This window comes from Zalophus californianus, chromosome 9 (assembly GCF_009762305.2).
Source record: "Zalophus californianus isolate mZalCal1 chromosome 9, mZalCal1.pri.v2, whole genome shotgun sequence".
NCBI lineage: Eukaryota > Metazoa > Chordata > Mammalia > Carnivora > Otariidae > Zalophus > Zalophus californianus.
The window spans coordinates 21,429,613-21,456,979 of record NC_045603.1 but is presented as its reverse complement, the minus strand read 5'-3'; the positions used below and the strand labels follow the sequence as shown (position 1 = coordinate 21,456,979).

The 27,367-nt window shown below is 36.0% G+C and overlaps 1 protein-coding gene across 2 annotated transcripts; it reads left to right on the top strand.

The window, feature by feature from the left end:
- The first annotated feature begins 643 nt into the window (after positions 1–643).
- ACTR6 (actin related protein 6) lies at positions 644–25,757 on the top strand. 2 transcript variants are annotated; one of them, XM_027594747.1, is made up of 11 exons: positions 644–770; positions 2,765–2,882; positions 3,294–3,362; positions 7,170–7,293; positions 8,575–8,710; positions 8,800–8,856; positions 16,440–16,538; positions 16,629–16,707; positions 21,482–21,653; positions 23,088–23,226; positions 25,053–25,757. In XM_027594747.1, exons 1-11 carry the CDS (start codon positions 703–705, stop codon positions 25,180–25,182), a joined length of 1,191 nt encoding a protein of 396 aa, XP_027450548.1. In that variant the 5' UTR covers positions 644–702; the 3' UTR covers positions 25,183–25,757. The 2 variants fall into 2 exon arrangements, with proteins under 2 accessions (XP_027450548.1, XP_027450549.1); XM_027594748.1 differs by having other exon boundaries at positions 3,294–3,375; positions 7,204–7,293.
- The last annotated feature ends 1,610 nt before the right edge of the window (positions 25,758–27,367 follow it).

Here is a 27,367-nt window from a genome sequence, read left to right as displayed (position 1 = left end):
CTTATCCATTATTATATATAGGAGTTACCCCGGGGCATTACAAAAACACATAGCAGCACCTAATTTTAAGAGTGAGAACAAAGTGGTGGGAGATAGCAAGAAACCTTTTTAGATAGGAATGATGGAGCAGTGTTATGAAGAACAAGTAGGCAGAGGAAGAATATGAATGAGTAGAAAAGCAAGGCAGTTGACGGAACAGCATGTTTGTAATTTAAGGGTGGCTGGACCCTACAGTCGAATGGGCATTGGCGGGAATGAGGCTGAAGAGACTTCATGTCCAATTCCATGCTGTTTATGGTTTTGCACTTTATTCCTTGGGAAATGTCACTGAACAGTACTACTCGAAAACACACACACACACAGGCACAAAGCTGTAGGTTCACCACGGAGATTAGAAGAAACTTGTAGGAGCGACTCAGTATGCGAAGTAGAGGACAAATACGCAATGCAATGGGCGAAAAAGCACTGAGCTGTTTCCACTCTTGTTGGATCTCTCCCCGACGTAAACCGGTTAGACTGAGAACTGCACAACCCCTAACCCACAGACAGAGAGGGCCGTCTCTGGCTTCCGGCGTCCTCAGTTGCTAAGGGAGACCGGAAGCACCCTTACGCTCCGCCCGGCAAACCATAGAGTACCGGAAAAAGCGGGAGCGGAAGTGTCAGGAGGAGAAGGCGGCGGCCGGCCGTTTGGTTCACGTTAAAATGACGACCCTAGTGCTGGATAACGGAGCCTACAATGCCAAAATCGGTTACAGCCATGAAAATGTGTCGTAAGTGTTCTCTCGGTCCTTAGGACAAGACAGACGCCTAGTGGTTTCACAGACTAGCCTTCATCTCAGGATCACAGTAAACTGCAGATGTCTCTACTTGGCCCTAACCTGCGCCAGAGGGATGCTCTGGTTGGAGCCGGCGGACTGGGATGCTTTGAACTGTTACTTTGGTGTTAATTTAAGCTACGCGGCCCCGGAAGTGGGACATACGTTTCCTTTCGTAACAGGAAATAGCTCAGGAAAATAGGCTTCTAGAGAAGCGGTTCCTGTTGGAGGGGTGCGTACAGAGTTGATGAACCCACAGGAATCGTGGACATTTATGTGTATTTACGTATTCTTGAAGGCGCAGTTGTGTCTTTCATCAGGTCCTCAATGGGTTCTGTGACCCCCAAAAAGTTTAAAAACAGTTCTTACTGATTGGAGACGTTGAAGGCTTCGTGTCTAAGCCCTTCGTAGTAATCATTGGCCGACCCGGTTGATAGAGTTGATTTAACAGAACTACTACAATGGCATTCATTAAATATATATGTTATATATGTATATAGAGAGAAGAAAAGATGCTTTTCTTCTGTAATGTTTACAGAGGATTCCTCCTTTCCTTTTTTTCTTTTTTAAAGAGGACAATCAAACCGCGTAGGAATGTAAATTGTTAGTCTTCTGGAAAATGTTTTGGCAAGGTGTATCGTTGTTATCCTTTGACACAGTAATTCTGTTATCAGTCACCTAAGGAATAAGTTAGAAGTGTTTGATAAGAGTAAATACAGGATGCTCTATATTATAGGCATTGTGTATGGTAAAAAACAAAAATGGAATGCAAACTGAATAATCAAGAATAGAAATTTGACTAAAATTATAACCATAAGATTGATTACAGTGCAGTTTTTAAAAATCACGTCCTCCTGTCGCCGGATGGCTCAGTGCGTTGAGCATCAGACTCTTGATTTCGGTTCAGGTTATGATGTCAGAGTCTGGGATTGAGCCCCGTTGGGCTCTGCACCCAGAGGGGAGTTGGCTTGAGAGTCTCTCTTCCCTCTGCCCCAACCCCTCCTCGCCCCTGCACTCTCACTCTCTCTCTCTAAAATAAATCTTTAAAGAAAAAAATCATGTCCTCAAAGAATATTTAAACATATAGAGAAAATGACAGCAAAGTAAATGAAAGAAGCAGATACAAAACATTTTTACATTATCCCAGTATCCTTTCCCTCTCTCTCTCTCTCATCTCTCTCTCCCCCTCCCTCCCTCCTGCCCTCTTCCCTCCCTCCTCCCTCTCCTCCCCCTTCCCTCCACATACGTGTACACATGTATCGTTGATGATGACTCTAGTTTGTCTTTCTAACCAGATTGTAAGCCTATGGTGGGCAGCAACCATATTTAAAACTACTTCTTACTTCTGTACCCTGTAGTATCTTGCTAATTGAAACTCTTTGGCATCCTAGAGACTTAGTTTTAATGGCAAGAATTTTGAATCTGTAAATCTTTTCCCAGAGTGGTATTAAGATTTCCACATTAGAGGGTCGCCTGAGTGGCTCAGTCAGTTAAGCATCTGCCTTCAGCTCAGGTCATGATCCTGGGGTCCTGGGATCAAGCCCCACAGGGCTCCCTGCTGGGCGCAGAGTCTGCTTCTCCCTCTCCCTCTGTGTGCTTGCGCTCTCTCTCTTAAATAAATAATAAATCTTTAAAAAAAAATTTTCCACATTAAAGCCAGAAAGACCAGGAACTTTACCTAAGCCCTGACTGTCATCTGTGTGATGGCAAGATCAATACCCACCTGGAAGGATTTCTTAAGGATTACTTGAGAAAGATAAAGGGTCCAGTGTAGAGTCTAGTGCATATTAGAACTTAAAAACAAACAAACAAACATTTTTTAATTATTTGAAGACAAAATGGGAAACACTGGTTGTGGCTATTTTTTGTCACGGAGGGGGGTGGTTAAGTAATTGTATTTTTTGGAAGTGAGTATTTAGGGAATAATTATATTATTTCTTTGTTTATAGGGTAATTCCTAACTGTCAGTTCAGGTCAAAAACAGCACGTCTTAAAACTTTTACTGCTAACCAGATAGATGAAATAAAGGACCCTTCTGGACTCTTTTACATCCTTCCTTTTCAGAAGGTAATTCAGTTATATGTCATTTCTAGCAATGTAGACCTAAATGTAAAGACAGTTTTTAAATGTATAATTAAGATTTTGTATGTATGGAAATATTTTTAGATCTCTGAGAAAAAGTTATTTAAATTTTAAATAAGATCTTATTAAAACCAAAAATTGAAATTAAATTGTCTTCTTAGCAATAAATGACCATAACTTAGTTACTGATTGTGGGTACTGAATTTTACTTGTTTATGTTAAAGCTAAATGAGATGAACACATTAAAAAAAAAAGTAAGTATGGAGTGGCATCTTCTTAAAAAATGTTTGTGTAGTGAACGTAACCATAAAAAGAAATTAGTGGTTTAGACTCTATTAATATGATTTTTAAAAACTATTCAAATATTTGTGATAATTTATACAAGAATTTTTTTAGGGCTACTTGGTGAATTGGGATGTTCAAAGACAAGTTTGGGATTACCTTTTTGGAAAAGAAATGTATCAGGTAACAAATTGGAGTATGTATTCAAATTTCTATTTCCATGTCTTATTCAAATGAAAAATTACAGCAATAAGAATTAGTAACTCATGTTAATGCAAGAACCAACAGGATAGGGTATAAAGCTAGTTTACGCCTTAATATGACTTAAATAAATCTGTTGCACATGTTCACTGTGTATTTATATCCATCATATTTTTAACTTTTAAAAATTATATATACTGCCAAAATATATATATATATGAAGAGTAGTACATGCTTGAGATTACTTGTGCTAAAATCTGGTAGGGAAGAGTGCATGGTATGAAAGTGAATAGACTCAGAATTTCTACTGAATAGTCTTGTGCTGAAAGTTGGCTCACACTGGCTCAGGAGAACCAATTACATGCATCTCTTCCCAACTCTGTGTTCAGAGTTTGGTGACTTTAGGATAGCTGGAAATCAGCCACTGTGACAGTATTTATAACACAGGAAGTGGTAAGCCCTGCAAATCAGAGCTTTTCCCCTGCCCTCCCCACCCCCGGCCCTGGAGATCTGGTTGTTGAACATTTACCAGCACACACTGTAAGATGAGATTGCAGGTGTATGGACACTGTTTCATAGGCAATGTCAAGTCATGGAAGGGAAGACTTCTGTGGTGAGAGATACGTTTGGGGAGGATGATCAGATTTCTGATTTAGAAAAATACTTGCTGATAACTATGCTAGCAGTACAAAAGACAATGAGAAGAGAAGGGAGGCAGAAAGGGCGTTGAGAAGGCAGTGGCATTATTTCAGGTGAGATATAAGGCAGTATCAGGAGAGAGGAAAGGCCAAGGGCAGATTCTAGAGAGTAAGTCTGGGATTGGAGTTGAAGGTAATTGAGGTGTCTAGCTTTAACTTTTGAATATGTTTCTAGTATACATTTACGTCACTAATATACTGTCCTTAGTTTTGATTTTTTAAATACTAAATAAGTATAAATGAATAGAAGTGGAATTTGAGGTTAAGAGAGTTTGTGTGAAACAAGATTATTCACGTCTACTATTATTAGACCAATTCACTATCTCATTTTTATTTTCACAATAAAATATTTTTGTCCACATAGCTGAATTGTGAATATTATGTGAGAATTTTGTGCTTTTTTTGGGGGGGGGGGTTTCCTTTTTTTTAATTTTAAGTTCAATTAATTAACAATATAGTGTATTATTAGTTTTAGAGTTGTGATTCATCGGTTGCATACAACCACCCGTGCTCATTCCATCACGTGCCCTCCTTCATGCCCACCACCCAGTCACCCCATCCCCCCCCACCTCCCCTCCAGCAAGCCCGTTTCTTTCCTATGCTTAAGAAGTCTCTTATGGTTTGTCTCCCTCTCTAGTTTCATCTTGTTTTATTCCTCCCAGGTTTTTGTTTTTTTTTTTTAACTAACCAGAATCATGCTGTATGTATTGTTCATGTGCTTTTTGGAGATGTTCTCAGCCTAGCACACTCCTTTTATCCATTCTGTATTCCACAGAAATAGATGTTTGGGTTGCTTCATTCTGCTGTTATAATTATTCCCACTTTTGTGCACAAACTTGGGTACAGGGGCTGAAATTTGAGGGGAACGGTGTCAATTTGAGCCCTTGGCAATCTGAGGTGAAGGCGTGTTGACTTGGCATTTAGCAGGTGGCAGGCCGTGCACGCTGACTTGGGCAGGAGGGCGGCTGGACCATGAATTTGGGACCCACAGGCCGATGGCATCGTGTGTGACAGGGACATGGCTGGTTTTGCTTTTAATTTTTGTTTTTCTGGGAAACTTGATCACTCCCTCTATTCTAAATGAAAGCCTTGCTGGATAGAGTATTCTTGGCTGTAGATTTTTTCCTTTTAGCAGTTGGAATCTATCTTGCCACTTTCTTCTGACCTGCAGAGTTTCTGCTGAAAAACCCACTGATAGCCGTATGGGGTTTCTTTGTATGTACCTGCTTTCCTTTCTCTTGCTGCTTTTAAAATTCTCTCTTTCTCACTACTTTTGGCCGTCTTATTTACTTTGTGTCTTGGTGCAGACCTCTTTGGGTTGGTTTTGTTGGGGGCTCTCTGTGCCTCCTGGATCTGGATTTCTCTTTCCTTCCCCAGATTCAGGAAGTTTTCAGCTATTATTTCTTCAGACAAATCTTCTGCCCCCTTTCCTCGCTCTTCTCCTTCTGGGATCCCTATCATGCGACTGTTAGGCCTGACAGCGTTGCTCAGTTCCCTGGGTCTATTTTCTTTCTGTGTATTTTTCCCCCCTCTCATCTGCTTGGCTTGATTGCTTTCCATGACTCTGTCCTCCAGGTGGCTGGTCCTTTATTCTACTTCCTCTTGCTTGCTATTTATTCCAGATGGTCTATTTTTATTTCCATTTAGTAAATCCAATAGCTCTAACTGGTTCTTTTTTACATCTCCTAGCTCTTGGTGGAGGGTCTCAAGGAAGTCCTGAAGTCCTTCCTCAATTCCAGCGAGAATCTTTATGAGCATTACTTTAAATTCGCTATCAGACATATTACTTATCTCCGTTTCGCTTAGGTCTCCTGCTCTGATTTTGCCCTGTTCTTTGATTTGGGACACATTCCTCTGTCTCCTCATTCTGTCTCTTGAGTTGTCTGTTTTTCTGTGTTAGGAAAGTCAGCTACGTCTCCTGCACTTGAAAGTAGTGGCTCTATGAAGAAGAGGTCCTGCAGTGCAATGTCTGTTCCCCAGAACCTGGTGCTTCAGGGGGTGTCTCCTATGTGTGTTGCTCCAGGGGGTGTCCTACCGTTGTGGCTGGGATGTGTTTGCCTTCAGTCCTGTTGTCTGCGATGGCTCCCTGCCTGTTGTGGGCAGAGTCTGGTGCCCGTGGTGTTAGTGGGCTGCTCCGGGGCTGCCTCGGGCTTGAGTCGAGTCAGACCAGATGTTTGCCAGAGATGCAGTAGCACCAAACTGCAGGCACTGTCCCTGTGTCGTCCCCGGAGAAGCTTTTGTTGGTGGGTGGGGCTTGCAGTCAGACCAGCTGCCTGCCCTCAGCCCACTGCTGGGGTTACAGTCAGATGGGTGTGTGGTTATCTTCCCCAATCCCTGGGGCAGGACTCACTCTGGAGTGGTGCTGACCTTGTCTGGGCCGCTCACACACTGCCAGGCTTGTGGCACCGCTTTGACGGGATCTTGCCAAGAACGATCAGAGGGGTTGGATCTGCTTCGCTGTGGCCTCTTGTCTATGCCGGGCTGCGGAGAGTCTGTTCTGCCAGTTTTCGGGCTGCTTTTTGGGTTATTTATGCCACGTGGGTGCTCTCTAGGCAGCCACGCGGCAAGAGGTCAGCACAGGGATGTCCTGCTCCGCCATCTTCCCAGCAGCCTCTGAATTTTGTGCTTTTAATGTCTGTAGTGTAACTTTAGGTATAGTGAATGAATATTCAGTTTTTAATGCTTCTTAAGGGTGTGGGAGAGAATTATGTAAACATTAAATATGCTAAAGCTTCTGGCCTTTTAACTTTGAAAACAAAACATCTAATGCTTGAAGTTATATTATTCATTACGTTTGCATACTGATCTTCAAACAATTTGATAGTACCGTTTTATTAATGCTACCATTAAGAGAGTTAAAATTAAATAATAAAGTGATGAATTCTGTAATCAAACTTCTCGGTTCAAATCCTAGCTATGAACCTTGGTAACTTGTCAACTCTTTTGTACCTCAGTTTGCCAATTAAATGGGGTTAGTAACAAGACTTGTCTTCTAGGATTATTGTGAGGATTTAATGTTAGTTTATATATGTAAAACAAGTGTTTTATAACTACAAAATTATAAAACTTGGGGGATTTTTTTCTCTCATAGGTTGATTTTTTAGATACCAATATTATTATTACAGAACCATACTTTAACTTCACTTCAATTCAAGAATCAATGAATGAAATCCTGTTTGAAGAGTATCAGTTCCAAGCAGTCTTAAGAGTAAATGGTGAGTTAAAGTTTTGATTGCGGTTTATTAATAGAAATATGGATACGAATAGGGTAAAGAGAAACACTTAAAATTCAAGAATATTGGGTGACATTCTTTTATATTTGAAGAAAATAAAACATGGAATTTAAAAATTAGATGGACTTTTAGAGATTATCTACTCAGACTTTTCTTTATCTTAATACTAGTACAGTATTTTCTCCCTAATGCAGTTACTAGCCACATGTTTTTTTTTAAGTGATCTCTATGTGGGGCTCAAACTTACAACCCTGAGATCAAGAGCATGCTGTACCTACTGAACCAGCTAGGTGCCCCCTTAGCCACATATTTTTAATTTCTAAAAGATTATTGTTTCTGAGGTAGTTACCTTTTCTGCCACTGATGTGTTTGCTATCATTATTAGTATTACTGATTGAAATAATGTTAATAGCTCAGCCTGCCACTATGTGGAAAAACAATCTGAAAATATCATCCAGAAGTAAGTTTATGAAAGACTAGAATTACATTACATGACTGTACAATGAAAGTAGTCAAATATTTAGCTTGAGTAATTTAAGTCCATATGAGTGATATTATACTATAATGGTTAAGAGCACAGTCTCTAGAACAGTGTTCTTCAAGGGTGATTTTGCTCCTCGGGGACATGGGCAATGTCTGGAGACATTTTTTGTTGTCACAACTGGGAGGGTGCCATTGGCATCTAGTGGGTAGAAGACACACATGCTGCAAAACATCTTTAAATGAACAGGAAAACCTCCAGCAACAAGGAATTACCTGGCCCAAAATGTCAGTAGTTTTGAGGTTGAGAAGCGTTGCTCCAGAATCACCCTGCCCAGGTTTGAATCTTGGCTCCGTTGTTTTCTAATTGTATGACATTGGGTATATTATTTAACTTCTCTGTGCTTCAGTTTCTTCATCCATAAAATGGAATTGTTGTGAAGATTAAAACACAAATACTCATGGAGTTTTTAGAATAGTGCCCAGCATGTAATAAATGCTCATAATTAAGTTATAGTGTTAAAATAATTAAGTCATGAATATTTACCTTTAAAAATTGATCACAAAATTTTTAAAATCACATTTACCACAAAAATGTGATGTTTTAGTTTAAATGCTTCAGAGAGTTTGTGACAATTATGAATATTATTTTAAATTAGCATATAGAAATAAAGGAAAGTTTTTGTCTTTGTGCTTGCCTTAATTTGTTGCCTTTCTTTATTGCTTTAAATTAAGTACACTTTTATTTAATGCAGGTTTTTTTTTTTATCTTTTTCTAAATAGCTGGTGCTCTCAGTGCACATAGGTATTTTCGAGATAATCCTTCCGAATTATGCTGTATCATTGTAGATAGTGGATATTCCTTTACACATATAGTTCCTTACTGTAGAAGTAAAAAGAAAAAAGAAGCAATTATTCGGTGAGTTGTATTCAATTTTCATGTTTTTCTTAGGTTAAAACTGAATGAAAGGTATGATAAACAACCAAATTTGAATTCTCCCTTTTTAGGATAAATGTGGGAGGAAAACTCCTAACCAATCATCTAAAGGAGATCATCTCTTACAGGTAATACATAGCTTTGATTTGGGGTGGGCGGGGCAGGGTTTGGGTTGACTGCTGGTGATGAACTTTTTAAAAGTAATTACAATTATTCTTTAACCATTAGTTGTAACTTCAGGCAACAATTCTATATTATTGCTTTAAAAACTATATCACATATATAAATGCAAATAAAGTTCAAATTGAAAAGCTTTCTAGTTGGGCGCCTGGCTGGCTCAGTCAGTGGAGTGTGCAGCTCTTGATTTGTGGGTTGTGAGTCCAAGCCACAGTAGGTGTAGAGCCCATTAAAAAAAGAAAAAAAACGAAAAACGAAAGCTTTCTAGCATATAAAATTGCTAGTGTCCACCAAAATTTAGATATTTCCGAATTCCAAGGAGTTTAATATGTTTAATATTTTAAAATTATAGAAGTTATAAATATTATACATTATAAAACAAATTAAAAATGCATTTAAGGAAATAAGGGTTTCAAAGGAAAATAAATCTCTACCTCCCCTTTCTGTCTCTCATGTCAACTCCATTCCACACAAAGTATGGTCTTTACACTGTATTTATCTTTTATATTTTTAGTCTCTATGAGCCTTAATAATATTGATACTTCAGTTTGTGAATTAACCAATATTAGTTCACTATCCATCATTAAAAGATGAGGAATTAGTGTACTTAGTCACATCCCAACTCTTCTCCCTTTCCTAAATTTTGTTTATGCTATTATTTTAATTTTGTTTAAAAACTTGTGAGATTTTTTTGTTTTATAAGTAGAATTCTTAAATCTCAATTTTTCACTACATTAACTTTGGCTGGTATGACCCCCTCAGTATCTCTTAGCTCGCCTCTGTGTCATATGAGAAAATAAGTGAATCTGCATTTCCTTCTGCCTTTCCTTCCACGTTTTCCTTCTTTCTTCTGTCAGATGTACCATAATTTTTTAAACAGCTTTATTGAGATATAATACATATCCACACAGTTCTCGCATTTAAAGTGTACATTTTCAACGGGGTCTAGTGTATTAGAACATTTTCATTACCCCCAAGAGAGACCCACTCCCCGTATCCTTCCTACCCAGCTTTAGCACATTTTAAAAAACTTTTTATTTTGAAATAATTACAGACTCAGGAAGTTGTGGAATAGTACATAGAGCCTTGTGTAACCTGAGTAACATGTTATATAACTAATACACTATCAAAATGATAAAATTGACACTAGTACAGTTGTTTCCAGTTTTCACCATTTTTTACATGCATTTGTGTGTATTTCTTTGCAGCTTTATCCCATGTATAGATTCATGTAAACACCACCACAGTTAAGATGTAGAACTATTCCGTCACTCCAAAGGAACTCCTTTGTGCTACCCCTTTATATTTGCTTCCCCACCACGTCCCTCTCCCCTGGTAATCTCTAATTTGTTTTCCACTTCTATAGTTTTGTTATTTTTAGAAACAGAATCCTATCATATGTAAGCTTTAGACAGTGACTTTTTTCATTAAACATAATGCTATACCATTTTTTCTTAATTATTGAGACAACATTTGCATATGAGTTTTTACTGTAGTTAAGTCTTGCCTTGCTTATACATTAATTCTAAAAATGGAAGGCTCATAAATAGCATATACAGTGTTAAGGTTATATGAATGTTATTCATTGTAGAACCAAACAGATTTGGGCTCGGTTTTAAAAGGTTTAGATATTTAGTTCCTGTATCCCCATCAGATTAGAAGCAGCAAATTTGAAAGGCAGAGAAAGTTGAGACAGATGAGGATGTTAACCAAAACCCAGGCAGTCTGAGTCTAGAGCCTGTGCACTAAATCATTCATTCCTCCATGCTGACTGAAAAAATTCATATATATTAAAAAGGGTAGGCTGTTGAAGTTGAACTTGAAAAGAACAACCTGGCAAGAATATTTAGAAATAGTTTTGGGAGGGGCGCCTGGGTGGCAAGATCGGTTAAGTGTGTCTGACTCTTGATTTTGGCTTAGGTCATGATCTCAGGGTCTTGAGATCAAACCCTGTGTAGAGCCCTGTGGCGGGCTCTGCGCTGAGCAAGGAGACTGCTTAAGATTCTCTGTCTCCCTCTCCCTTTGCCCTCTCCCCCTGCCCCCACCGCTCACACACTCACACTCTCTCTCTCTAAAAGAATAAAAATAAAAAGTTAAAAAAAATAGTTATGGAAAAGGATAATAGTGAAAGGAGACTTTCTCTAGTGGATGATAAAGCATTTTAAAATTGTAATAAAGTGATACTTAGATGAAAATTAAATGATAGATCAGACAGATTGAATAGTTAATTCTGAATCAAACATTGTAAAAAATATATATATAAATATTGATTATTCAGGAAAGGGTACAGGGAAAGTTGGTTATTTGGAGAAAAATTTTCCTTTGCCTCATACACTAGAGTCCAAATGGGTTTAAGACTTAAATATAAAAATAAAACCACAACAAGGAAATATTTAACTGAGTTGTTAAGAATAAAAATAGTAGAAGCAATAATAAAGGATATAATTTTCCTACATCTTTTTTTTTTTTAAGATTTTATTTATTTAGGGGTGCCTGGGTGGCTCAGTTTAAGCATCTGCCTTTGGCTCAGGTCGTGATCCTGGGACCCTAGGATAGAGGGAGCCAGCTTCTCCCTCTCCCTCTGCCTCTCCCCCTGCTCATTCTCTCTCTCTTTCTCTCAAATAAAAAAAAAAAACAAACTTAAAAAAATATTTTATTTATTATTTGAGAGAGAGAGAGAGAGAGTGGGAGTGGTGGGGAGGGACAGAAGGAGGAGGAGAGGCAGAGAATCGAGCAGACTCGATGCTGAGCACAGAGCCCAATGCAAGGCTCGATCTCATGACCCTGAGATCATGACCCAAGCAGAAACCAAGAGTCACACGCTCAACCGACTGAGGCACCCCGGTGCGCCCCACATACACTTTTAGCCCGGTGATGGAGCACTGGGTGTTATACGCAAACAATGAATCATGGAACACTGCATCAAAAACTAATGATGTCCAATGACTGAACCACTCAGGTCATGGTCCCAGGGTCCTGGGATCGAGCCCCGCATTGGGCTCCCTGCTCTGCGGGAAGCCTGCTTCTCCCTCTGCCACTCCCTCTGCTTGTGTTCCCTCTTTCACTGTGTCTCTCTCTGTCAAATAATAAAAATCTTAAAAAAAAAACCAAACTAATGATGTACCGTATCATGACTAACATGACATAATAAAATTTAAAAAAAGAAAAAAAACCTTTTTATTGAGGTAAAACATACAGAAAAATTTACAAACCTTGAATGTACAACTCAGTGAATTTTTAAAAACTGAATATACCCAAGTAACCAGAACACAGCTCAGGCAGAATATTACCAGCACTCTAATCCCTCTTTGTCCTCTTCTAGTCTGGAAAACCACTGATTTCAAGCATTTGTAAACAAAAGTAATATAAACCTGAGAAATAAACTTGAAACAAATATGACACCAGGTTGTTAATCTTTAATACATTAAGGGCTCTTACTAATCCTCAAGAAAAGCACTACCTTGGTATACAGTGGCTACTAGATGATTCTCAGAAAACAAATGGCCAGTGGCACAGATAGATAATCATTAGAATTACATAGAGTCAGAGGATATAAATGGATAATTCTCAGACATAAAAAATGTCAAACATCTGTACTAATTACAAATTCAGTTAAAATATTGAGCATTTATTTAGGAGGTTGGGATATATGAGTTAACAAATAAGAACTTCCCTTTTTTCATGGCACTTCCTAGTAGAAAAATGCAAATTAAAATACCACAACTTTTACAGTCCAAATTAATAGAATTTTTTTCAAAAGACGATGTTGCAAAAAAAGATAATGTTGCAGATTGTGATGCTGGCTGCTGATTAGAGCATAACTTGAAATAACTTTTCTGGTAAACAGTTTGACAATACACTAAGATACTAACAGTATTTCAGATTCTGTGTCCTAGAGTATGAATAAATGAGATAATCTGAGATACAGATAAAAATACCTGTATTGCATCAATTTTGAGTTTTCTCACATCTCTAGTTGGGATGGATCTTCCAATTGTTGGTACCTTAGAATTGTCATAGTTAAATCATCAACTTTTCTTCTCTTTGGTGCAACAGTGAATCTTGCAGTAGAATATGGTGTATATGAAGATAACAAAAAGCAAAAGGAAGTAATAATAATGTTTTTTAATTACTGAGTATAAGGACTATGCTAAACACTTTACATGTGTAATTAGAATCGCTTACTTCTTACAGATGTGGTAAGTCGGTGATATTATTATTACCCTTTTAGAGTTGAAGAGATTGAGTCCCAAAGAGGTAAAGTAACTTGGTTGCTAAGTTGTGATTCAGCCAAAGTCTCTGGGGCACCTGGCTGGCTCAGTCGGTAGAACATGTGACTCTTGATCTCAAGCTCATGAGTTCAAGCCCCATGTTGGGCATAGAGCCCACCTAAAAACAACAACAACAACAAAACCAAAGTCCACGTTTATAAACACACAAGTATCTTTCCTCCCTGATCTAAACTTCCAACACTAGGAACATTAATAAATACATTTTAATAGATCCTCTAATAAATATTATGGGGCAGTAAATAACCATATCTTTAAAGAACGGTAGCATAAGAAAATGTGAGATGATATTGAGTCTAAAACAATAAGTATATGTAGTATATATGTGTAGAAATATTCAAAGGGAATAACTTCACATTTTTGTTATATCTTTTTTTGTATGTTTTTTATTGAAGTATAGCTGATACAATGTTAGATTAGTTTCAGGTGTACAACATAGTAATTTGACAACTCTATACTTTATGCTGTGCCTACTATAAATGTAACTACCATCTGTCACCAAAAAATGCTATTACAGTACATTGACTATATTCTCTATGCTCTACCTTTCATCCCTGTGACTTACTCATTCTGTAACTGGAAGCCCATACCTCCCACTCCCCTTCACATATTTTGCCCATCCCCCTACCCTCTCTCCTCCGGCAATCGCCAGTTCTCTGTATGTATGGGTCTGTTTTTGCTTTGTTTTGTTCTTTAGATTCCATATATAAGTGAAATCCTATGGTATTTGTCTTTCTCTGACTTACTTCATTTTGTATAAAGCCTTCTAGGTTCATCCATGTTGTCACGAATGGCAAGATCTCATTCTTTTTTATGGCTGCTTAATATTCCTGTGTGTGTGTGTGTGTGTGTGTGTGTGTGTGTGTACATACCACGTTTTCTTTATTCATTTACCATCATTGGACACTTGAGTTGCTTCCATATTTTGGGTATTTTAAATAATGCTGCAATAAACAGGGGTGCATATATTTTTTCAAATTATTGTTTTTGTTTTCTTTGGGTAAATACCCAGTAGTGGAATTACTGGATCATATGGTAGTTCTATTTTTAATTTTTTGAGGAACCTCCATACTGTTTTCCACGGTGGTTACACCAGTTTGTATTGCCACCAACAACACATGAGTTTCTCTTTTTCTGTGTTGTTACCAACACTTATAATTTCTTCTTTTTTTGATACCAGCCATTCTGACAGGTGTGAGGTGATATCTCATTGTTTTGATTTGCATTTCTCTGATGATAGTGATGTTGAGCATCTTTTCAGGTTTGTGCTGGCCATCTGTATGTTGTCTTTGGTAAAATGTCTATTCAGGTCCTCTGCCCATTTTAATCAGATTATTTGTTCTTTTGGTACTGGGTTCTAAAATTTATGTATTTTGGAGATTAACCCCCTATCAGATAAATCATTTCAGATAAATCATTTGTAAATATCTTCTCCCATTCAGTAGGTTGTCTTTTCATTTTGTTTGGTTTCCTTCACTGTGTGAAAGACTTATTTCAGTTTACTCCCGATAGTTTATTTTCGCTTTCATTTCCTTTGTGTGAGGAGACATATTTAGAAAAATGTTGCTAAAGCCGATGTCCAAAAGATTACTGTCTATGTTTTCTTTAAGGAGTTTTATGGTTTCAGATCTCACATTTAGGTCTTTAATCCATTTTGAGTTCGTTTTTGTATATGGAGTGAGTTTTCCCAGCACTGTTTATTGAAGAGACTAGCTTTTCCCTGTTATATATTCTTGCCTCCTTTACTGTAGATTAATATAAGCATGGGTTTATTTCTGGGCTCTATACTGTTCCATTGATCTACATGTCTATTTTTCATTACTACAGCTTTGTAGTATATCTTGAAATCTGGGATTATGATACCTCTAGCTTTGTTCTTTTTTTTAAATTTTATTTTATTATGTTATGTTAATCACCATACATTACATCATTAGTTTTTGATGTAGTGTTCCATGATTCATTGTTTGCGTATAACACCCAGTGCTCCATTCAGTATGTTTCCTCTTTAATACCCATCACCAGGCTAACCCATCCCCCCAACCCCTCCCAGAACTCTCACTTTGTTTCTCAGAGTCCATAGTCTCTCATGGTTTGTCTCCCCCTCTGATTTCCCCCCCTTCATTTTTCCCTTCCTACTATCTTCTTTATTTTTTTAATATATAATGTATTACTTGTTTCAGAGGTACAGATCTGTGATTCAACAGTCTTGCACAGTTCACAGCACTCACCATAGCATATACCCTCCCCAATGTCTATCACCCAGCCACCCCATCCCTCCCACCCCCCCACCACTCCAGCAACCCTCAGTTTGTTTCCTGAGATTAAGAATTCCTCATATCAGTGAGATCATATGATACATGTCTTTCTCTAATTGACTTATTTTGCTCAGCATAACACCCTCCAGTTCCATCCACATCATTGCAAATGGCAAGATTTCATTTCTTTTGATGGCTGCATAATATTCCATTGTATATATGTACTACATCTTCTTTATCCATTCATCTGTCGATGGACATCTTGGCTCTTTCCATAGTTTGGCTATTGTGGACATTGTTCAGCTTTGTTCTTTTTCAAGATTGCTTTGGCTATTCAGAGTTGTTTGTTGTTCCATATGAATTTTAGGATTATTTGTCCTACTTCTCTGAAAAATACTATTGCATTTTGATAGGGATTACATTGAATCTGTAGATTGCTTTGGGTAGTATGGACATTTTAATAACATTAATTGTTCTAAGCCATGAGCATGGAATATCTTTCCATTTGTTTGTGTTGTCTACAGTTTTTAAAAGCATCTTTATTTTCCTTATTAACGGCTGTGTTTCTTGGGTTCACTCATCAGATATTTATTAAACATCTAGTATGTGTCAGGTACTGCGTGTTAACTCACTACTATGATCAGAAAAGAAAGTGCAGAGAGTTAAGTCATTTTAGCAAGATTCTATTCAGAATGGTTGGAGGAGGAAAAAGTTTGCTCTCTAATAAATGTTACCTTATTTAAAGCCTTTGTTTTCAGTTTCTTTCTGCGAACTGGATTAATATTTGCCCTCAGAGGGATAATGCGGAGATTAAATATAGTGGAGGTGTGATCATTCTATAAAGTTGAAAATATTTTACACATTCAAAAATTTAATATTTTAAAAAAATCAGTTACCCAAAGATTTAATTCCAGAAAAAATATTTTAAGTAATTGTAAATTATACTTATATTTTTCCATTTCAAATTTTACAGTTTTTATTTCTGTTTAGGCAGCTACATGTTATGGATGAAACACATGTGATTAATCAAGTGAAAGAAGATGTGTGCTATGTGTCTCAGGATTTTTATAGAGATATGGATATTGCAAAGTATGTATAATAGTAATCTAAGAATTAGAAAGTTGATTCTTAGGTAATGCTATACATAATTATTTCACAAGTCTCTATTTTATTTTCCAGGTTGAAAGGAGAAGATAATACAGTAATGATAGACTATGTTTTGCCTGACTTTAGTACAATTAAAAAGGGCTTTTGTAAGGTAATTTTAAAAATCCTCAATGACATTGCTTGAAGTGACCACCCCAGTCAGATCTGAAAAACATCTAGCTGGATTTAGTAGAGTCTAACAGTTGTTGATAACTGCTTTTCTGCTGACCATTTCTCCAGACACAAGTGTATAAATAATTAATCAATATCTCATTAAAGTTATTTAGAGAAAAAACCATCAGCTGAATGATAGCACATGGGAAAAATCTGGAGATAGTATCATTATTTATATTATGATTAATCCTTTTCTGTTTTCTTAAGAATTAGTTTAAATCCAGTTAGAAGTTGGTTATTTGCCAGTTGTGAAAGTTATTGACATAGCTGATATGGCTGAATTTTACTTGTTTGGTCTGATATGATCGAATTATAGTTGAAAAGGGCAAAATCTGGTGCACTTTCAAAGTGTTGAGAAGCAGTTTTTCTTGGATGTCAAAATAATTTCTCCTTATCTTTGATCAGCTCAGGTAAACTCTCAGTTCTGTTTGGGTAAATGTGAAGTTTGCCCTTTAGCTGACTTGATGGAGGACTGTTGGGAAGTTAAAAATCTTTGGTCAGAAATGTAAGCATGTTTCCACAAGGAAATGTTTATGATATCATTCATTGCAGTATATTTTAAAAGAGTGAAAAATTGAGAAGAGCCCAAATATCCACTAATGGAGGAAAATAAATAAATTTTTATATATTCATATTATAAAATAAATGGTAGTGAAAATGAAGTGGAGCTACATGATAATCATGTATATATCTCAAAAACATGTTTCTGTCTAAAATATCTAAGACATAATGATGTCTTTAAGCAAGTTTTAGGAAGATATGTATATTTTCAGGCTGTATGGAATAATTTATGTTGCTTAGAAATAAAGTATGAAGTAAAGGTATAAAACTGTATTGTGAGTGATAACACCAAATTCAAAGGGGGAGTATTAATTGATAAAGCTGTATCAAACTAGTTGATGAATACATGGGTTTTATACCTCTTTAATTTTATACTTCTTTTAATTATTCTTCCTTATATGCCTAAAATTAAAAAAAATTTTTTTGGACATATTATTGAGGTGAAATACAAATCAGAATTCTGAGGAGGCCTCATAAAATTGAAATCACTCTGTAATATTCTTAGAGACAAATACTTGTGGAAGGACCTAGGTTGGGTTTCAAAAGTGGGTGTTGGGACAGATTATGAGGTCAGGTTGCCTGTTCATGAGCTGGAAGCCCAAGTCCTCTGTAAGATATCGAAAGTATATTTTTTTTCTTTACAGGACAATGAAAACTGCAAATAATAGATAATACCATCTTCATATATTATTGCTCATCAAAACACTCCAGTTATATAAAACACCTATGGATAATTTGCAGCATTTTGTAGCGATAATGGTGGTAATCTGTATTTCACAGGGATGGGCCCTGAGTAAAGTCTCAGTGATTGCCAGTTTCTCCAAACTTGACTGATCATTGTTACATTGCGTTTTTATTTCAAAAATAATAGTTTAATCTTTACTTTGTCAATTAATGTTAAAATTTATAATTTTTTCACCGTGTCCTTGACCTTGAACAATGTGGCAGTGAGGGGTGCCAACCGACATCCCTCCCCCCATGCAGTTGAAAATCTGCATATACCTTGACACCCCCCACCCCCACAAAAAACTTAACTACTACTAGCCTACTGGTGACCAGAAGCCTTACTGATAACATAAAGTTGATTAACACATATTTTGTATGTTATATGCATTATATACTATATTCTTGCAATAAAGTAAGCTAGAGAAAAAATGTTATTAAAAAAGTCATAAGAAAAAGAAAATACTTTTACAGTACCGTATTGTAAAAAAATTTGTGTATAAGTGGACCCATGTAGTTCAAACGCATGTTCAAGAGCTACCTATACATGTTAAATCATGTGTATATTGAAAAAAAACCCAAAAAATACAAACAAAAAAAATCACGTATATATCTTAATAATTTTAAGATTTAGAAACAATTTTATTTAGTATATGTTAGGATTAATCCTAAAATGTGTAATTTTCAGAAGAGTAAAAAAAGTTATTTTGAATTTAGTACTTCATTAACTTTATTTTTGCCTGATATGCAACAACTCTGATGAAAGTTGATATATGTTTATGAAATTAGAAAAACTACATAAAATGAAAAAAATTATTATTTGAGTGCCCTTAGCCTTAGGATATTGTTAAAACTTGGATTTTGATAGTTTATTCAAGAATATTTTTAAATAATTGGGAAAATGTACAATCTTCATTTTCTAGTACTTATGATAGTAACAAAAACAATAATAAGCTCTGTAATATTGTTACTGATTACAACTGATACAAATTGCAGTTTTATCTCTTATCAGAAAGGGGATGCCTAGTGAAATGTAATGTACTTGATGGACTTAAATTGAGAAAATCTGGCTCATGATTAATGATTATAGGAACAGTTTCTGCAGAGCCATTGTAATTTAAACTGATCATTTCTTTTATAGTATTGGACCAAATTTATGAGGCTGTGTAGTAATCATGGCCTACATTGACTAACAGCAACTCCCAGTAGCCCTTATATATTCCTTCTTTTGTCTGTGTCTAAAAAATCTTTTTTGGAGTTGTACTCTTAAAACAGAAACTACTTGTAGTTCCACATTATATATTGATGATTAATGGATTTAGAGCCAATATTCAACAAGGATATCTAGTTCTGGCTCTTTCCCCTAGTTTAGATATTTGAGCCTGGGACAATCACATGATCCTCTTCTGTAAAATCTGGGTAATGGACTACATAATCACTAATGTTTGTCAACTGAATTTCTCCCAAGTGTGCATCTATTTCAACTTACTTTGAGTGTTGACAAAGTGAGTTATATCCTTCAAACTCAAGCCAGTATCACTTTTAAGTGAATTTATAAATTTTATAGGAGATATTTTCCTTTCTGCCCAAGAAGGAAGAATACTCTGAGAGGATACTTTCCTCTTTGCTACTGTAACAGTTTATTGGGTTAAAAGTTTTCCTTTCTCTTCCTAAAGTATTATGAGAATTGTGTAATTTTTGGATATTCTTATTTAAGAATAATGTTTCGAACTTGGAATTTCCAAATTCCAAATAATAGAATTCAGAATTATAGCCAAGTTAAGAGAGGAAATGTAGTGGAAGGAATATATTGTATGTGCTTTTGATTATTAGATGAATGATCTCAAGCAAGTCATGTAACCTTGCCAAACCCAATTACATCATTAATAAAAGGAAAATATGCCTACCTCACGGGGTTATGTGAGAGTTCAATGGGATAATGTATATAAAATGCCTAATACAATGAATGGCACATTGTTGACTTACATGCTGTTATTCAAGAATTTATTGAGTACTCATGTGCTAGGTAGTAGACATGTGATGGTGAACAATATAAACTATGAAGGATAATATAGAGTGATAGTGGAAAATAATGGAGGGACCGTTTATTTGGAAGTCAGCAAAAGCCTCTGAGGAAGCAGAAATCTGGACAGAGAATAGATGACTGATTATATTAAGGGGTCTGTAATATTCTTTAAATACATTACTTGTTAGTAATTATTAATATTTTTATATATTTTAAGTATTTTTTACTTGTATAAAAGATTGGGTTATGTGCTGTTTCAGGAGGAAAATTGCATATATAATTGCAAGTGAATGTCTATAATTGAATCTAGAAGAGCTGATGATTCTTAGTAAAATTGGAAGGACCATTATTTTAATGATGTAGAGTGTTGTAGAAGATTATTGTTTCTGGTCCCTTCAGGAACACAGCTCAGCAGAAAATAAATAACAAGAAAATTGCATTGATGAAGTCCATGGATTTCAGATTGATTTCTGAAGATTGAATAAATGAATTTAAACGGTGCCTGGGTGGCTCAGTTGGTTAAGCTACTGCCTTCGGCTCAGGTCATGATCCTGGAGTCCCGGGATCGAGTCCCGCATCGGGCTCCCTGCTCAGCAGGGAGCCTGCTTCTCCCTCTGACCCTCTTCCCTCTCGTGCTCTCTCTCATTCTCTCTCTCAAATAAATAAATAAAATCTTAAAAAATAAATAAATAAATAAATAAATAAATGAATTTAAATATTTAGGTTTTTTGTACAAGGGAAAAGGGAAATCTTTTGGGGGGGCAGGAAAGCAAGGTTTATTAATAGCAAAGTGATAGTACAAAGCTCCCAAGGAGGGAGGAGACCTGAAGGGGTTGCCTGGGAAAGGGGAAATCTTGATAGAATACAGCCACAAGATCCAGTAAACATCTAGAACAGGAAAGTGGGGGTGCCTGGCTAGCTCAGTCTGTAGAGTATGCAACTTTTGAACTTGGGGTCATGAGTTCAAGCCTCATGTTGGGCGTAGAGCTTACTTAAAAATACATACATACATACATACATACATAGAGTGAAAGTAGGTAGTAGTGATAGAAATGTAAGACATACTACATGTTTTTTAGAGTATGTTCTTTGTTCTCTAGGAACTGAAGTTGGTCTGTTATTATAGGCAGGTTAAGAAGTTCCCTCTCCTCTGTTCTCCTTTCTTTCTGTTTTAAAATGTAAGGAATAAGGCCAGATCATCGTTTGGGGAACATCTGCATTAGAATGAGCAATTATTTATTCGTGTGGTTTAGGCAACAGAGAAGGCCACATTTTTCTAACTTTTGAGAATCCTGAAACTTCCAAGAACATGGTTAATATGTTAGTAATAACATGTTACTAAATGTTATTAGTTGTATGGACTAGATAATGTAGCTTAAACTTTATCTTATTTTTCTTTAAGCCAAGGGAAGAGATGGTGTTAAGTGGAAAATATAAATCTGGGGAACAAATTCTTCGTCTGGCCAATGAGAGATTTGCTGTTCCAGAAATACTCTTTAATCCTTCTGATATAGGCATTCAAGAAATGGGTATTCCAGAAGCTATTGTCTATTCAATTCAGAACTTACCTGAAGGTACATAAAGTATTGAATGGGAATGATATTTCTAAAAAAAACCTCATAAGCTCTGTGAACTATAGAGAAATCACCTGAGTTTTCTAAGTAATTTCAGGCACGTGGCGAGCCTGTTTTATTTGCAGAGATTTCAGGTCCCATAGTGCACTTGAATAATTCTTTATTGGTCCTAGATTAGAAATTTGGCACAGGGAAAGTTATGGTTTGCTTAAACTTGAAGAAATTAATCTCTTCATGACTGTTAAAGTCCTGTATCTGTTTTAGAAAAGTTTTAATTTAACTCAAATTACACGGAATAGAAATTTATGATTTAACAAAGTGATGGTTTTTAGCTATTGATGGGACTGGTTTGTCCTTTCAGTTTTATTTGTACTAATATACAGGAAGTTAATTTTAATGAAGCTGAACCATGGTGCTTCTCAGTGATGTGTGGGTTCTCCTGAAGCAGGATTCACCTAAATCATTTTCTAGAGTTCTAGAGAGAACTTTTATATCTTGAAAGTGTCTTCCTAGTTCATAAGGAACAGTGCAGGCATTGGAGAAAATCTAGCTCCTGCAATTTTTTAATGTCCTATTAAAAAAAAAAATCACATAATGCCATCACCTTAATGTAGTTATTTCACAACTGTTTTTGTATTAATGTCTCATTAATTTCGTGTTTTATGTAAAGTTGCAGGTAGTGCTGTACAGCATTTTATACTGCACTGCTTTAATACCATGAGACTCAGTGTCAGTATAAGTGAACTGTGTGCTGCTTTTGTGAACAGAAGCCTTAGGTGTGGTGGTCATTACTTGTTAATTCCTCATAGATTTCCCTGTGGTGGCTTTTAATACCAGCTAACCATATGGCACCTAATAAGGTTTGCTGTCTTGTAACTTTGAGTATAGAACATAAGTTCCTTTATTATTATGGATCATGAGTATTTTTCACTGTCAAATGTAATGTTGCACAATAAATAGGTCTGTCTCAGTGAGATCACATGGAAGTTTGGGCTTCCAAGTTAAAATGCCTTGAAGGCCCTCCTTTTTAACCTTACCTTAGCTCACAGTCTCAGCCTACAGAAAGACCTCCTCCATTTTAGGGAAGAACAAGTATAATTACCAAACTTCTGCTAGAATGTTACTCATTTATGTATCAGCTTACATGTGTATATAAGGAGTCAGTAGTTCAACCTCTTCACCTTAGCCTTTCTTTTAAAGATCTGTGAGGTCATATTTCACTCTGTTTAATGGGTCAATTTTTGTAAACTTTAACTTCATTATAAAATCTTATAAATTATAAGTAATTTTTATGGTTATTAAAAAGTTATATGGTTTCCCAACCGGTAACTATAACTGTTTGCTCTTGCCTAAGCCTTCATATCTATCTTTCTGGAAAGATAAGTAAACAGGTCTTCTGATGCCTTTTCTTCTTTTTTTTTTTCCCTCTTCAAGAAATGCAGCCACATTTTTTTAAGAACATTGTTTTGACAGGAGGAAATTCCCTTTTCCCCGGATTTAGAGATCGGGTTTACTCAGAAGTTCGATGTCTCACTCCAACAGATTACGATGTTTCAGTTGTGCTGCCTGAAAAGTAAGTGTTGGCTGATACAGAAATAAAACATGCAAGTCATTTTGTAGATAAAATGGTCAATAGGTAGACTTGAGTTTAAAGCCTGGTTCTAGCAGGTTTATTTCACCTTTGGAATCCTCATTTTCCCTTTCTCAAAAATTAAAATAATGAACCTGACGTTTCAGTGGGCTATGGCAGCTTCAAGCTAAGATGCTGAGTGTAGTTCCTGAGGAAGGAGCTTAGTGGGGCCACATCCTGTTCAACGTTTTTAACTTGTAAATAAAGAAACAAGGGCTCATGACTTGGCAGAGGCCTTATAATAAGTTATAGGCCTTAAAATAAGTTAATAGCAGTGACCAGGCTAAAATCTAGTTCTCTTTATCTTGAGTTGGGAACAAATACATGTCTCTTACCAAAAATATGTCTAAATAACACCCCCTAACCGCTGTCCCAGTCTTAAGTTGCCAGGCAGAGTTGCAAATAAGACTCCATATACCTGACTTTTTTTTTTTTTTTTTTTGAGAGAGAGTGAGTGAGCGAGGAGAGGTTGTGGGGAGGGGCAGAGGGAGAGAGAGAATCTTAAGCAGGCTCCATGCCCAGCACAAAGCCTGACACAGGGCTCGATCCCTTGACCCTGAGATCATGACCTGAGCCAAAATCAAGAGTCACTTAACCGACTGAGCCACCCAGGTGCTCCCCATATACCTGACTCTTAATTTTAGAGTTTTGTTTTAAAGTAAAGTAGAATTTTTCTAAATCATTAGCTGTAAATAGAAGGCCCTCATCTGCTCACTTAATTTATAGCTATCAGATTAAAGAATAAACAATTGTTGGATATTGGAATAATATTTGTCAGCATTAATGTTCGTATACTTTGTAGAAAATGAAGCATACTGGATTTTTATCCTGTGTATTTATTTTATTATTATTTTTCCACCATGTTTCATTATTCCCCACGAATATTTTTTTTTTTTTGCCTTTTTTCCCCCTACACACTTTTTATCCTGCATTTGAAATGCAAGTCATGCATACATTACAGCCCAAGGGATCCACAGAAATAATTTTTATTCTTTTATTCATCAAATCTTTATTGTACATCTGTTTTATATATGTATGTATGTTATATATATGTAGGTAAATATATATTTAAAGGTTAGGAAATACAATGAATAAAAACATTTATTAACTTTTCATTATTTTTCAGATTTTAAACTGATTTGGAGGAGAGGAACAGTAGAAATAGAATTGAGTCATAACACAAGTATAACCTTGGTTGAAGATAAAACCAAACTAAATGTTTTATGTGTTCTAGTTTTACTTACCATGTCCTACCATGTAAATGTTTCATTTATTAGAGGTAACAGTGTGGCAGCAAAAGCACAGACTAAAAAAAGTTCTGGGTTAAAACGTAGTCCCGCACTTAACCTCTCTGAACTTCATTTTCCAAATCTGTAAAATGAGAGAATAGTTGTAGTTGTTTCATGGGTTCTTGTGCAAAATAGATGACATATCTTTGCCACATACAAAATTTAGGTCCAGTTATGACAGTGTTTTTCCTTTTATGCATTTTTGACCTATTGTATTCTTGTTTTTTATTAGAAGTAGAGGGTCTATAAATTCAGGGCACAGGGGAAAAAAAGAACACTTAGTTGTACTGGTGACCAAGGTTCTTTTCTTTCTTAGTTTACCTTATTCCTGTGAAGCTTATGCTTATTTTCACACTTTCAGTGATTTTCTGTTAAATCAAGTTGGGTAGAGACTGCCACATTTTAGTTACTAATGAATGTTTTCTGTCATTTCAGTTCTGTAAAATCATCTGGGTTCACTTATTTTAACTTTATTTTTAGCCCTATTACTTACGCCTGGGAAGGTGGAAAATTGATATCAGAGAATGACGATTTTGAAGATATGGTAGTAACAAGAGAAGATTATGAAGAAAATGGACATAGCGTCTGTGAAGAGAAATTTGATATTTAAGAAACATTCTGAATTAAAGTTTTGACTGGTTGTGATTGAAAGGTTTAATTTCAATTATCTTTTAAAAGTAGGTTAAGGACCTGTGTTACCTTTCATCCTAAGATAAGCTCTTAAACTTATGTAAATACTTTGATCCTTGGCTAATTTTCAAAGGTTTCTTAGCTACATTATTACAGTAAACTGTATCTCAGCTCATATTTTCATTTAGGAGTTAGACTACCATAACAGTGCTCACGTTGTTCCTGAGAGTAGGTTAGCTTTCATTAGAAGATGAAAGAGTGAGTGCATTTTAAATTTAAGTCCTTATAGCTGAGAACACGAACATACCTGTCTCACTGGTCAGTTTTCCTTGGAAGGCTGTTTTGTGTGACTTTGAGTAGGGAGGGATTAGCTAAAGTGTTCTCTGGCTGATATGATTTCTCTTTTATAACTTTTATCTAAAAATTGTCATTTTTGTTTATACATACTAAAGTTGGGAAGACTAATCTTATTTGTGTTTTACATTTATTTTTTATTTAGAATAAGTTGGAAAGGGTGGAAACCAAAGCCAGTTTATTAAAGTGCTTTTTGATCAGTACTGTGTTCGCAGAAATGTATTATTTCATTCATAAAAATACTGTACTATTTTTTAGGATGAAAAGAAATTTGAAGTTAACTCAGGGTTGGTCAAAAACTCTTGAAACAAATGTTAGTGGTTTGTTTTAAAAATGCTTATATGGGGTGCAAAAAAAAAAAAACCCTCATATGACTCACAGTAGACACAGTAAGGTGTTAAAAGCTACAGATTTCCCATTTAAGGGAACAGCTGGTAATGACGTTAATGAATGGAGCAGGTAGGCTTCTGTGCTTGCAAACAGTAGGAACTCATTTGTGCTATCCTAAGCAAAGCAAAATTTATCAGTAGGACAGAGTTTTTTAAAATTAGAAGAAAAGACTGGACCAACAGCCTTAGGAAGGATAAAAAACCAGGATAACCTTAGGAATCTAGGTTACAGAAATTGAGAAACAGTCCTTTTAGAGCCCTGCCATCAAAATAGCTTCTCTATTTTCTATCTTAATGTCATTATGTTCATGAATCAAATCCCTACCGGTTTCTTTATCCTAGTTAGGATGATGCATTTACCCCATGCCTTCACCCCATGCCTTCAAGGACTTTGACAGTACTACTAAGATAGCATAGAGTAAAAGCAGGTAGTTTCCCAAAGTAAAATTAAGGTGAAGAGACAGATGCTGATCAGAGTGAAAGAGATGTCAACTACAATTTCACTTGGATTTTGTTGGGTTAGGACTTGGTCAGTCCTTCCTAGACTTAGGCTGAAAGTTGCAAATTAAGTGTTTGTGTGTTACCCAGTTACTAGCACTTAATCTGTGGGCAGTGTAGCAAGAAGGTGCTGATAGCATAAAATAAGGTTTTGCAGCCATTCAGTGTAACTTAGAATTTCAAGATGATGTGGTTGGAGGTAAAAAGGTAAGTCCCTATTTAAAGGTCTCTCCTTGACTTGGCAGGATCTCATGTTGGACAGGCAGAATACTTAATCATCGCCAACCAGGTGTTTTTCCTGTGAGGAGCAAGCATTCCTCAAAGCTGCACTCACAAAACATGCCCCGGCCTTGAAGTCTTTTGTTACATTTTGCTGAGAATGATGTGTGTGTGTGTTCACATACTTAATTACAGTAAACCAATTTCTGTATGCAGTGTACGTCTCATAATGGTCATCTTTGAGACACAAAAAATTCATTTCTGAAATTAATGAACATAGTCCTTTATCCTCTATCTCTAGAGCATTAAAGCTCCCATCCATTTCAACACCTATCTAATTTAGAAGCTTTATTGCTAGGGATTTTATTTTAATATTATACAGTAAGTTGACTAAAGAGAACATTTACCATTAGTTCTAAATAATAACATTGAAGTGATATATTAAAGATATCAATTATTTTGGAAAGATACTGATAAAATTCTAATTTAAAATTCATTAAAAGTGGGGTGAGAACTTAGCTACATTAGAGTTCATAATTTTAAATTGTAAATTGCATGCATGGAAATAACATGTTCCAGTGTTGGCCATGCATTGTATACCCCTTAAGACAATAAATAATTAGGATTTACATCAATGATCAATTAAGACAGAGCAGTCCTCTCAAAACACTTTTCTATCTTGATTTTGAAATTTTTAATTCAGTG

What these genes read in the sequence shown, in the direction of transcription:
- ACTR6 (XM_027594747.1), top strand. Translation starts at nt 703, where the DNA reads ATGACGACCCTAGTGCTGGATAACGGAGCCTACAATGCCAAAATCGGT. An exon ending in ACATCCTTCCTTTTCAGAAG is followed by an intron (nt 2,883 to 3,293) that starts GTAATTCAGTTA and finishes GAATTTTTTTAG; the next exon opens with GGCTACTTGGTGAATTGGGA. An exon ending in TTAAAAAGGGCTTTTGTAAG is followed by an intron (nt 16,708 to 21,481) that starts GTAATTTTAAAA and finishes TTTTTCTTTAAG; the next exon opens with CCAAGGGAAGAGATGGTGTT.